The 13213-nt window shown below is 37.0% G+C and overlaps 1 protein-coding gene and 1 long non-coding RNA gene across 4 annotated transcripts in view; one reads left to right on the forward strand and one right to left on the reverse strand.

The window, feature by feature from the left end:
• Window positions 1–13213, forward strand: part of LOC129740646 (sodium-independent sulfate anion transporter) — a 61589-nt gene that overhangs the window by 37113 nt on the left and 11263 nt on the right. For all 3 annotated transcript variants that reach the window (XM_055732393.1, XM_055732394.1, XM_055732392.1), the window contains exons 2-5: window positions 4045–4234; window positions 4309–4444; window positions 4589–4697; window positions 4865–5278. In XM_055732393.1, coding sequence (XP_055588368.1) covers window positions 4114–4234; window positions 4309–4444; window positions 4589–4697; window positions 4865–5278 — 780 coding nt within the window. In that variant the 5' untranslated portion in view covers window positions 4045–4113. The remainder of the gene's footprint in view (window positions 1–4044; window positions 4235–4308; window positions 4445–4588; window positions 4698–4864; window positions 5279–13213) is intronic.
• Window positions 7237–8323, reverse strand: LOC129740648 (uncharacterized). The gene is made up of 3 exons (XR_008736313.1): window positions 7917–8323; window positions 7751–7859; window positions 7237–7585 (listed from the first exon to the last, which is right to left on the reverse strand). It is a non-coding gene; the product is annotated as an uncharacterized LOC129740648 (long non-coding RNA).

A 13213-nucleotide genomic window follows, 5' to 3' on the forward strand; every position in this document is an offset into this window, starting at 1 on the left:
TCGTAATGAACGGATAAAGCAGTAGAAAATTGTAACATATGCTATTTTATTCCAGAATATAGCGTAGCCACTTCCCAAAGCGGTCCAAAATAGGTCCGTTACCCTAGTTGGTGAAAATGTGAGCAGGGCTTTTTGTTTTGTGAACAGCTTTTGAACTACTTGCGTGATTCTTTGCCGCGCGCCGTTTCAATGTTGATAGGAAGCGATGAAGAAAGCCATCGCATTCCTACCCACATTGAAACACGGACGGGTCAAACACATGAGATTGTGTCCGACCGGGCAAAAAATCACCCAAGCAGCGCTCACATGTGCTGTTCTATTGCTAAGCCAATTCTATCGATGCGTGCTACTTTTTTAGGTACATCGGATGGTTGCTACTTTTGTTTTCGCATATTATCCATCCGATGCCTTACTTTTTTGCCAAATGCATCGTGGTGAATTGTGTTGTAATTTTTTTTTTATCCCATTTCCCCCCTTCTTTAGCCAAGTGATTCTGTTATCTTATTTTAATCGCCGCTGGGATATATTCTTATTTAATTTTTGGCATTTCGGCGAGTTGTGAAAATTCAAGGTAGAATGAAAGTATTATAGTATGCTTGGGTGATTTTTTGCCCGGTCGGACACAATCTCATGTGTTCGACCCGTCCGTTGTTTCAATGTGGGTAGGAATGCGATGGGTTTCTTCATCGCTTCCTATCAACATTGAAACGGCGCGCGGCAAAGAATCACGCAAGTAGTTCAAAAGCTGTTCACAAAACAAAAAGCCCTGTTCACATTTTCACCAACTATTCAATTTCTTCTACCCAAAGCGCTCTAGCTTTGATCTTTCCACCTATAATACTTTCATGTTCTTTCTAAATATTCTACCTTGAATTTTCACAACTCGCCGAAATGCCAAAAATTAAATAAGAATATATCCCAGCGGCGATTAAAATAAGATAATTTTTTTTTATGAAAGAGTAAAGAAAATGCTACATTTGTATGAAAAACAAATTATGAATTCGTTAATAAATGACTGAACTACACGCAATTGTTTGTGTTCCAATATTAAATGAAGCAGACTTTACATCCGTCGAACTTGGTCAGCACTTGGTCGTACAGCTTTCGAGCACGGATTCTGGCCACATTGTTCTGCTTCAGCGTTCGATTTGGCTGTTTGCTGGCTCGGAATGACCTTATTCCTTCCCGGAGACGAATTCGTCGCACCGTACTGTGAGCGGCCTGGAACTTATTGGCCAAATCGCGGTCTGAAAGATTGGGATTCCTCTTGACGGCCTTGATGACTTTCCCACGCAGTTTCCGGTCGACAGTTCCACTCCGACGCTTCGAATGCGGCTTCCGAGCCGTCGTCAATGTTTCCTTGTACTGCTTGATAACACGCCATACGGTATTTCTGGGCATTTTAAGCTGTTTAGCTAGCTTCGATGCCGACAACAATGGATTTTCAAGAAAACTGTGCACAATTTGATCTCTCCGTTCGGCTTCCATGGCGGTTGTTTACAAAATGCTATCGTTTGGTGTTATGACATAAATACATGGTGAAAGGTAATGAATTTCCCGACACGTGGGTGAAAAAAGTTTCCAAATCCGTCCACTAGGAGCGCCACAATGAGCAAAAGAATTTGTTCCAATATTAAATGAAGCAGACTTTAATAAAACTTTTTTTTAAATTCTTTAAGACAGTTATGAACAGTTGTACTAGTATCACCAAACTAAAATGCCTACACCCACAAATCAGATTTTACTCCAATAATGAACCTCCTTGGAGGTGGAATTACCGGTATAAGATTCTATGCCGAACCGGCATTAACAAGCTTTCTAATAACTGACATTATCCTCCCAGCGCAACCGTATTGCGTAAGTCTGAAAGAAAACAAACAAAACATATCCCTCATTCCCTATCACAAGACCAAGTAGGGTGGAAATAATCAGCCAGCAAGAATATTTTCGAACGATGTACCGTGCAAGTCTTCGACAAAGTTGTTCAGCGGAAAATTTCCTTCGGAGTTTTATAAATTGGCACAAAAACTGTCAGCTGGCTCGGTTCCACAGAAGAAACAAAAATGATGTTGATTTTTCAGTACAAAATATTCAATTTTCCCATACAAACCTAAAAGTTCAAATTTACTCATGTAAACGTTACTTAAAAATTCTACAAAAAATCATGGATGAGTTTTGGACCAAGACGAAGCTTTCAAGACCCCAGGGTTTGAGAAATTCAAAAATGACCCCAAATCGACTCAGTCTATTGGCACAGTACAAGCGCATTTTCGGCAACAGAGCTACATATTTCGGTCGCCAGCAGATCACGAACCTATGCAGATGTTTTAAAGGCCACCAGGCGACAGAAACCTGTATTCTTGAAGGTCTGGGTCGAAATCACCCATACTTCCCTAAGGAAGATCAACAGATCACCCTGAAGAGATGCAGATCTGTCAATTCACGTAGCAGGAATAGTTCTACGGCGTGTCCTCGAGCTGTGGACACGTCCCCATTTTAGTTTTAGCTAGTGGTTTTTCTGCAGGACTTCGCATAAGCTCACAAAGGGAGGAAAACCCAGTTTTGTATGCAAATTTTTTTTTGAGGGTTTATTTCGAGCTCGGAGTGGTCGGCTAGTTCGCCTGACCTAAACCCTATCGACTTAATTGTCTAAGGTATATTGAGGCCCGAAGTCTGCTCTACAAAACATTAATCTTTGGAAGTTCTGAAGCGTCATATAGCTGAATCCTGAGGTAAAATACCACAAAAACCACTGCGGGATTTTTGAATATGCGCTTTGAGCTCCATTTTACCCGACCTTGCAACTTTTTTTTAAACGTTGGTTGCCCATAGCGACGTGAAAAAAAAATCGCTGGTTTGCTTTCTGTTTGCTGATGAAGCCTTTTTCCGAGTTGAAAATATAACATCAAATAGCGGATCCCCAATGTTTTGGTTTGTTATGTTTGAAGTGTGAAAGTGCTTTGAGATTAGTGAAACGCATTGTAATTTTAGAAATATTGAAAGTGTCCGTTTTACTAACAGCCGCCTTACCTAGGCTTACCAGACACTTTCAAAAAAAGCGGGACATTTGAAAAATTCTTTAAAAAAGGCTTGATTGCTTAGCCAAACTTATTCGTTTACCGTCAGCCAAAGTTATTCATAAAAAGTACACTAAGGTTTTGTTTCGCGGATCGATTTTGCTCTGTTTTTTTCTCAAATGACTTCTATTTACAAGGTTTTTTGCCATAAGCACGTTTATTTTAAATGGTTATCGCGGATTATCACGTTATTTGAGAGAAAATATTTCAAGTCCTACATGACATGTAAACGGCGGATTTGATACTCCGTATAAAACCTTTGAGTAATAACAAACACACTTAAAATATGTTTAAAAAATTAGAAAACTCTAGAAAATTTTCATCATTGTGTACTTTGTAAAATTGAATCTTAAAAAGATGGTGCATAAAATAAGGAAATTTAATAAAGATTACGACGAAAAATACAGATCTATAATCATTTGGAAGCAACTTAAAAAATATTTTCTTGATACCAAAGTTATTTACATTGCATCGGTTCAACATGCCCTAAGAACGCTAAACCGAATCAGAATCATACTATAATGCATAAGAGTTATTAAGTATTTATTGTCTAGTATAAACTATTAAAAAGGCTGCTTATTGTGAGGAAAAAAAATATTTTAAAGTTTTTTGTGTTGAGCCAAAATGAATTCAAATTGAGGCTGAAGGTTGATTTTTACTAACGACTAACGACGACCTTCCTTATATGCAATATTGGGACACGCTGTTGTACACATGATAAGGTCTGATAAGGTTGGATTATTAGGAGCTCTACACACAAAAAAAAAGAACAACTTTAGAATGCACATTTCTATTCATCGTCGGAAAACTCCGGTTCATGTTCAATAACCACCCTGCTGACTGACGCAAATAACCTGATGGGACCGAACTTTTGATTTCTCTATAAACATATGTTTTAACAGCAGCAATCGTTTAGTCATCGGGCTGGTTTTAACTGTCGGTTTCGATTGCAATTCTCATCCTCTAGATCCGCCCATCGTAAACGAGCGCTGATCCCGCCCAGTCTAGTCATCGAGATCGTGATCAGCCAAGCAAAATGCGAACCCAGCTCAGTCCGGACGGTTCCTACGCCAACGAGGCCATGACGTGTTCGACGCTGGACATCACCATGCCCCCGGAACCACATGGCGGCCTCACGGGATCGAATGAGTTTATATGTAAGTTTTTTCTTTCTTTTTTAACATGTTTGACTGTTTTTGTTTATGGAGAAATTTTTTGGTTTTTTATCCAGTATCGGCTAGTGGTAAAAAAATCCCCGCCGAAAGTCGGCTGGACGAGGTCAACCAGTGGTGCCAACGGAAAGCCAAAAGTGCCTTTTCCCGGAAAATGCTGTACAAACGAATCCCGATTCTGCGATGGCTTCCAAAGTAAGTGGCTAATTTACATTTGTTATTTACATGGGTCCGGTAATCATATACCTGTGCCACTTAGAAGAGCAACTTCAAGCTGTGGTTTTTCGTCAACCTTTCTAATTGCGATTTGCATCGTTTGTGCGTTAATGTCTTCGACAGCTACAACTCAACCGATGCCGTTGGGGATTTAGTGGCGGGAATAACCGTTGGCCTCACAGTGATTCCTCAAGCCCTAGCCTATTCGGGCATTGCTGGGCTTCCCGCAGCGGTAAGTTGAGTTCGGAATTCTTTCAAATGTGTGTTACGTTGCGTGTAAATAACCAACTGGAACTCGATTTCGGTGGATCACACTGGGCGTGAACTAGATTTCCGTCACCATGTGGTGTGCGTTACGTGAATCACTAAACCGGTACCCTCTTCCACTCTTCCCCACAGTACGGTCTGTATGGTTCCTTCCTCGGTTGCATCGTGTATATTTTCCTCGGTAGCTGCAAAGATGTCCCGATGGGTCCGACGGCCATTGCTGCCTTGCTCACCGGCCAGACGGCGAAGGGCAGCGTCGGAAAATCGATCCTGCTCTGTCTGCTGACTGGGATCATCGAGCTGCTGATGGGACTGTTTGGGCTGGGCTTCCTGGTCGATTTCGTGTCCGGACCGGTTTCGTCCGGTTTTACCTCGGCCGTGGCCCTCATCATCGTCACGTCTCAGATTAAGGATGTGCTGGGAATTTCGGCCAAGGGCGCCACCTTTGTGGACATGTGGAGCTCGATCTTCCAAGACATTCACAACATCCGCGCCTGGGACACGGTGCTGGGAATCACGTGCATCGCGGTGCTTCTCATCATGAGAGTAAGTATGATTTAGAAATTTCGCTACAGAAATGTTTCTGTTTTTTTGATGGATTTTAACTTCTTAAAGTCATTCATCCCTAAATGTTCCAGTGTGTTTGTACAGCTTGTGCTTTGCCTTTTTATAAAATTGTCGTTGGAATTTCTTTTCTGTCATTGAAGTCTTGAGTCTTCAGTCTTGAAGAATCACATTGCTCTCTGCAGCCTTTATTGCATGCTTTGTAAAAGTAATAAAAAAAATTAACTTATAAACTCTACCAAAATTGAAATATTTTCTTAAATTATTCGATGCACGTCAACAGATTTAAGAACGCTGCACTGAATATAATTTCCATTTAAAATGTAAGTGACCTCTGGAGTGAACTTTGGCCATTTGTGAATTCATGTGAAATTTGAGTGACCGTTAAGTGAAATTCACTTAAGTGGCTGGTCAAATGTATGCTCAGGTCGATTAAATCTTTCAGTAATATTGATTTTAACATGAAATTTTCGGAATATCAATGATAAATCAACTTTGTTTAATCAAAATGAAGTTTTGACTTGAAAAATCATCCGCTTTTTCGCTATTTTTCCAAAAATTTTGGTTGATATTTTCTGAAAATAATAAAACTTAAATTAATTATGTTTTGAGGCTTTTTCTTTTTCATGATATGTATGTACTTACTTTCATTTGCAGTGTACTGTACTGTAAATAAAATATCATTGCGAAGGATTTCCGGAACCTGTTTGAAAGGAAGCAGAAAGAAAATATTTTGATTATTTAAAATTTATCCCAACTTACATCTAACAAAGATTCCCACCATAGAAAGTTTATTCATAGTTGCTCTGTAGAAGTAACAACTTCTGCCGATTCCTATTTTGGTCCCTCATTCGGACGAATAGTTGCTCTACGACGTGTTACCCGATTCACAGGATATTTTTCTCGGGCTTCTGAAGTAGCTACACATTTGTTATGAAACTTATAAATTACTCTTTTTCTGCACCTACCAGTTCATACCCAACTCTGTTACGTTTCCATAATAAAAACCATTTTTTACAACTTTGCTAACATTCGCTACCCGTACATTCATTTAAATTTTAAGAGACCAGTCAAGTGAAATTGACAATCAAGTGACGGGTCAAGTGAATTTTAAGTGAGCATGCAATGAAATTGAAGTGAGCGGCCGGCTAAGTATGTTGACATTCAGAGGAATTTCAAGGGCCAGTTGTAGTAACCGGACGTCTTTATGTCGAACTTTATTTTCACGAAGAACCACTTAACAGCGTCTATTCTCCTCTAAAATATTTTCTTAACTGATTTCTTCACACCTCCTCAGCTAGAAGCTAGGAAGAGAGATACTGATTCCTACACCAGTCACTTAAAACTCTAGTGATGAGTTAGTGAACATTGATTTGGTCACTTGAAACGTAAGTGAGGGGTATTCAAGTCAAATATACATGAGCCATTTGAAATGAAGAAATTCACTCAAAATTTACTTTTATGTGAAACTTCAAGAGTATTTTAAGTGTGATTTGGGGTTCAGTGTGAAATACTTTTTTTTATTGTAGTATATGTTGTATAGTCCTATTTGCCGCTAGTAGTATTAGTGTCATAATTCAGAAAGTGTCACTAATACTATTCAATTTTGGAAACATTAACCTAAAAAACGACCGTGTTCATCGGCTGGCTGCCCAGTTTTTGCACTGAAATTTGTACCGAGAGTTTTTGAGGTTAATTGTCCCGACTCATCTGTACACGCTCAGCGAGTGTGCGTAAGAAATGTCAAAAACAACTCTATGTACCTACAAGCTGAGTTGCCAACATTTTTGTTTGTCGTCAATCTATAATTTGACCTTCACCAATGTCTTTAATGCAGTTCCGTACCACCCATTTTCCATCATACACGCAGAAAAATAGAAATTAGTTTCAAAGGAAAGTGCCGCAAAAACAAAGGATTTTTTCCTTTGATTTTGGGACAAATAAAAATTCCTTCGATTCAAAAACATTTTCTTTTGTTTCGAAGAAATGCTTTCCTTTGAATCAAAACTTTTTCTTTGATTCGAAAAACAAAATGCTTTTGATTCAAAAGTCTTTTCGTTTAATTTTATGAACTTTTCGTTTGTTCCAACGGTATTTGGGTTTCAATTTAAAAGCATTTGTTCTTCAATTCTACTTTTTGTTTTAATAATTCTAGTACTACATATTAATTTTCTTCCAATTGGAAAAAAAAGAAATCAATTATGGTTTACAACATTTTATTTATTTAGATTACATTATCACATTCACATTATCGATTTTCCCTATGATTTAAGTTTTGAACCGGTACATCTGTAAATAAAGAGGAGAACAAAATGTACACATGAAATTTTTACATAGCGCACATAATACGAAGTTATGACAAAAATGCTTCTCTTGTTATGAAGCTCACAAAAAACGATATTAAGCTAAATAATGCTAACAATTAAAAATTAAAATTGCATGGAAAGTACTTACTGAACGATGTTTGTTGGCGACAGTTCCTTTCGAACAACTCATGAAGGGTTTCGGCGCCAGATTTCTCCTTGGACCGGATCGGAAGGAATTAGTTGGATGAATGGTTGCCCTGAAAAAGTTTGTTAGGTTTGTTTATTTGAAATTAAATTGATTTTGAAAGACTTACCTAGGAGTCACTATCGTCTGCCCTCTTAAAGCTGTCAAGACTTTCCTACGCCGGATCTTGTGTTTCCGGTGCTGTCTGGCTGGTGCGCGGCAAACCTTCTTGCCGTCCCGTTCACCAAACAGAAGCTAATGAAGATGTGTCGACTGTTTGACGAAAAAATACTTTGATTCAAAAGAAAATTCATCTAAATCAATGAATTTTCACATTGATTCTGAGTCAAAAAAAAAATTCTTTAAATTCAAATTAAATACTTTGATTCAAAAATTTGGAACATTGGTTTAATGGAAAAAAATTTCGGTTCAATATAAAATTTACTTGAATCAAGGGAAATGGATTTTGTTTCAATGTACACGTGGTTTTTGAATCGAAGATGTATTTTTTTTATCTCAATGGTACTACTTTTCGCTGCGTGTATTCACAAAAATCAGGCTAGTTTCCAAAAATCAGGAAAAACGAAGGCTTGTCAGAATATCAGATTGGGCCTAAAAAAATAAGGCAATTCTCGAAAAATCAGGCACATTGGCAACCTTGCCTACACGCAAAATTATCTGCACGTAGTGGCTACGTGAAAAACTACGTAATTTTTATCCAATTGATAATCAAGTACACTGACAAACCATTCCATGCTTTGTTGAGTGAAATTTCACACATTATCGAAATTACTAAACCAACACATTAAATGTGTGGAAGTACTGGCTGCACATTAATGTAAAACACCATTTAAAGCACATTTAGCAAAAAGCGTTTAAAACGAGAAAATGTGTGAAACAAACAAAGCCAGAAAAGGAAATGTGTAAAATCAAGCTATTGGTTCAGAAGAGGCGCAATTTCCATTAGGATTTTAAATCAAATGAATTGTTCATAACTATGGTGGTAGTCTATCAAAAAGATGTTATTCCTTTCAATGTACAGAAGATGATAAGAATTTTTTTGAAATCGTACATTTTTTTTTAAATTATTCCTTCGAGCGGCAAACAGCACCTGGTAGGATACAGAATCTAGATAAACATGAAGGAATAATATCATCAACACATATTAGGTAAAAATAATGATGATCATTTACCTCAAATTTTTTTTACGACTTCTGAGGAAGATCTAGCCGAATAAATGGATAAATTTTCCGTTGAGGTTTGTTTCTACATGGCTGACTTAAAAAATGATGAAGAAACATTTCAAACAAAAAGTATGAATTCACACACTTACACCCAAAATAATCTGCACGTAGCGGCTACGTGAAAAACTGTATAAAATTTATCCAATTGATTTTCACGTAGCTTCTACGCATAAAACATGTAAACGTTCCCCTAATAAGAATCGGTGCTTCATGAATGTCATCTAAAATTTACGTGAATTTAAGATGGTTTCCATTTGGTTTGATAGTGAAAGTTACGTGAAATTCATTTAGTGCCGAGGTGTTATTTGATCAATTTCATTGTTTCTCTTAATCATTTATACTATAATCTGTGCTATAATTATATTTCGAAATGCATTTTAATAAAAAATCAATCATTATTTACGTAAAATCGTTTATATTGTGGAATATTTTCAACTTATAGTAATGTTGCCATTGCATTTGTTTATGATGCTGCTGCTTATTATCGTACCAGTTGTGTTGAGGTGCCTGTAAGGTGAAGCAAAAATTAAAACTGATATGATTTGATATCTCCTCCTGATATCTTGACTTACCGGTAGATGCATTTGAGGACCACCAGTTTTGCCACCTCCGGCCTTTCCCTGAAGGCCTTGATCCTCCAGCCGCTGCAGGATTGAGAAAGCCATCACGATCCCGTCTTTTTTCGTCGACACCAGGGCCACTGTTGTCGTTCAGTTCTAGAAAACAAAACAAAAGAAAAAAAAGAATAATTTACAGAAAATCGGAAAAATATTTCTTTCTACTCACTGCGTTGCTTGCTGTCTTCTTTTAACGGTTGTCTTCTTTCTCTTGGACATCGATGTTGGGCACACTAAAACTTAAAAATCAGCGAGAACACTATATTCTTTATCTCCAATTCCGCCCAAAGTTTGTGGGGACAAAGACTGACGAATGACTGTTCCGTTTTTTTCTTTTAAGAATCTCATACTACAAGTTCGTTAAAGTTAGACTTTACGTGAATTTCATGTGACGTCTATGTGGAAGAAATAAAGGTATTACAAAATCACGTAGAATCGATCAGATGAAACAAAATCTTCGTTTACGTGAAAAATACCGTAGAATAAGTTTCTAAATTATTTTGGGTGTAATCCGCTCTTGAGTGTCAATATGACATTATTGGAAGTTTGGCGACTTGTATATTTATTCAGGGGCAAATAAAAAAAAAATCTGGGAACCTCAATGAATTCATAAAATTTTTAATTTTTAATCATTACTTTTTAAGGGACGCACCCTGAAACACATTGAAACTCCCTAATCAGACCTTGATTGTTAATTTTCCACTTCTCGCTTAAAATCGCTATATCTCTCTTGTTTCTAAACTGATTTGTAAAAAAATATAGTTTTAGAAACCTCGGAGTGTAACTCAATATGTTTCTCAAACTCAATATGTTTCTCAGACAATATTCAGCTACAACACTTCATTTATATGTAAGCCATTCAAAATCTAAGAAAAAAAATCCGAAAAAACATGCTGCGGAAAAAAATCTGTAGATCAGCTACGAAATGCTCAAAAAAAATTCACTAAGTATCCAAAAGAGCTGACGTTAGAAGCTATATGTTGCGCAAAAGTATATATTTAAAAAAAATGTTAAAAGCTGGTGTAAAAACCGTACTTCTCATTCAATGAAACGTCGAAATTGTTTTATTCACAGTAGATGAATTTTTAAAGTCGGATTAAAAAGTTGATGTAATTTGAAACGATTTGGCATTTTCAGATTCTCAAATACTGGATTTTGAGTTCATTAATGGAAAACTTTCACAATTAATTTATATTGTATGTATGTATGTTTGTATGTTTGACCCACTAGTGGCTGGTAGGTCTTTCGACCCGAGTCGGTACGGGAAGTCTCGATCGCACATTCAAATATTGTTCATACTTAACTCATCAACAATATTTGCAGCACAACCAAGGGGTCCGCACTGACCATACTGACTGGACACTCGATTTCGTTTTCTGGAGAATTTTTCCAACAGTACGCAATGTCGATTCCAGAGTGCGCATCGATCGATTCGAAGAAATGCTATCCCAGTTAGGAAATGCCACCCAACTTTCAAAATAAAACACGCAATTTCTACGATAAAATCGGGCTAAACAGGACCATTTTTCCTATAGGGCATTTTTTGTCAATTTTTTCAGGTTCGCCACCTGCCGTCGGTATTGCGAACCTGCAAAATCTGACAACAAAAAAATAGACAGAAAATGGTTGAATGTTTGTTCTAAGTGTCATGTCAGTGTGGTCAGTGGGGTCCGTTACCACTGGCTTGGGACAGGTTTTACTCATCTCACTGCCTTCCAACTGTTCGAAACAAATAAAGAATCCTGAAAAGGTACCTAAGTAGCATATTCATGATTCCAAATTTGCCGAGATACTCCGGCTGGCTTAAATCCACAATCCATTGTACATCAGTTTTCCGCTCGTTTGATGCCCTGTCCTACCCCCCTCTAATCTCCAAGAATAGAGTTAAGCTATTCAAAATATATCTATCTATATATATAAAAATGAATGTTTGTCTGTCTGTCTGTTCCCTATAGACTCGGAAACTACTGAACCGATCATCGTCAAAACTGGCATATGAGGGTTTTTGAGGCCGGGGATGGTTTCTGTAATAGTCAAAACTCCATCCGACTTAAGGCAGGGGGGGCTTTCATACAAAATTTGTAGTTTTTCGAAACAAATTAAAGTCATGACATCCATTTTCTTGAGATTCTTTTTCCTTTGGGCGGTTTGTTTTTCGGCATAGCATACTAATCAGAAGGAATATTTTGGCGCGTATTTCTCAACCAAGCATATTTTCTTTGAGGGGTTTGTTTTTCGTCTCCAAGGGTGAGCAAACGTCGTCGCAAGAGGATAGTAACCAAAGCACACTATTCATTGATTGCTGGAAAATTTAACAATAAGGCGCCTGTTTCTCAAACACGTGGGGACGATATGCAACCTAGATGTGTTTTTTTCTTGCTTATTTGATTTGTACACAGCACGTGGTAATAAATGACGCCTAGATGTGACACTGATTGGTATTTTTTCAATCGAAAGATTTGCAAAAATACTTCCATATTTAGTTCGTGTTTATGTAGGCAGCATTCGACTTTTCATTCAAGGAACATTATAACATGTTCAAACGTTCAACTTTTTCTGTTAAAAAAAAATTAAAAATTATGTTTTCTTCTAGAAATTGTTACTTCGGCCCAAATACACGACTGAAACGAATTTAGAAATGAAACTGGGAGCTTTTTAATTTAAATTATTCTGAAAAAACCATCGTACTTTTTGCTTACATACCAATTCAAGTACGTACTTAACATGACAAGTGTTTTTGTGTTACATGGCTGCATAAAAGAGAAAACAATATTCCCTTCTGTCAACTTGCACGGTGGGACAAGGGCAAAAGTCGAACTTTTGAGAAATTCATCTTCAAAATAATTCAATATGTTGGAAAGACCAGAAGGGGTATTCCGAATGTTGAAACTGCAGCGGATATTGAAAATTCTAAAATGGCTTTGTAAATGAAGGTCATTCCCTTTGAACAGCATTCGTTAAAAGTGGAGTAACAAACATAAATTTATATTGCAGGAATACTGCAGATATATCAGTGAAACTTGATAGAACAAAAAACAGAAATTCGTATGAAATCCATTTTAAAACCATTACTCTGACGCATCTGTAAATAAGCTTTGCATTGACACTTGCCCCAATATACGGGACAAATGTAAACTTAGAAATTTGTTTTTGCCAACATTTTTGAATATTTGACTTTCAAAAAGAAATTAAAAAAAAACGCTGAGAACTTATTAAGTGATGCAACTGTTATTTTTTTAAATATTAATATTTTTGCCGTAGTAAATTTATTTAAAAAAAAAGAAATTTGCACTGTATTTAATACATAACTAATTTATTATATTTTTCATTACCATGATAAGTGCTGTTTGGGTCTCGAGCCGGTTAAATTTACATACCTTCTTCAAGCAGTGGGGGACAAAATTGGAAAAGATGGGAGAGCTCCCATGTAAATTTAAGATAAAGAGCTTTTCAAAGAAGGGACCATATTTAAAAAGGTTTATTTGGGTGCAGAGTACAAATTTCAGATCTTGAAAAACGAGTTTAGAGATCAAGTTTCAGTAAATAATATATACCATCCTTGAATT

Source organism: Uranotaenia lowii, chromosome 1, assembly GCF_029784155.1.
Source record: "Uranotaenia lowii strain MFRU-FL chromosome 1, ASM2978415v1, whole genome shotgun sequence".
NCBI lineage: Eukaryota > Metazoa > Arthropoda > Insecta > Diptera > Culicidae > Uranotaenia > Uranotaenia lowii.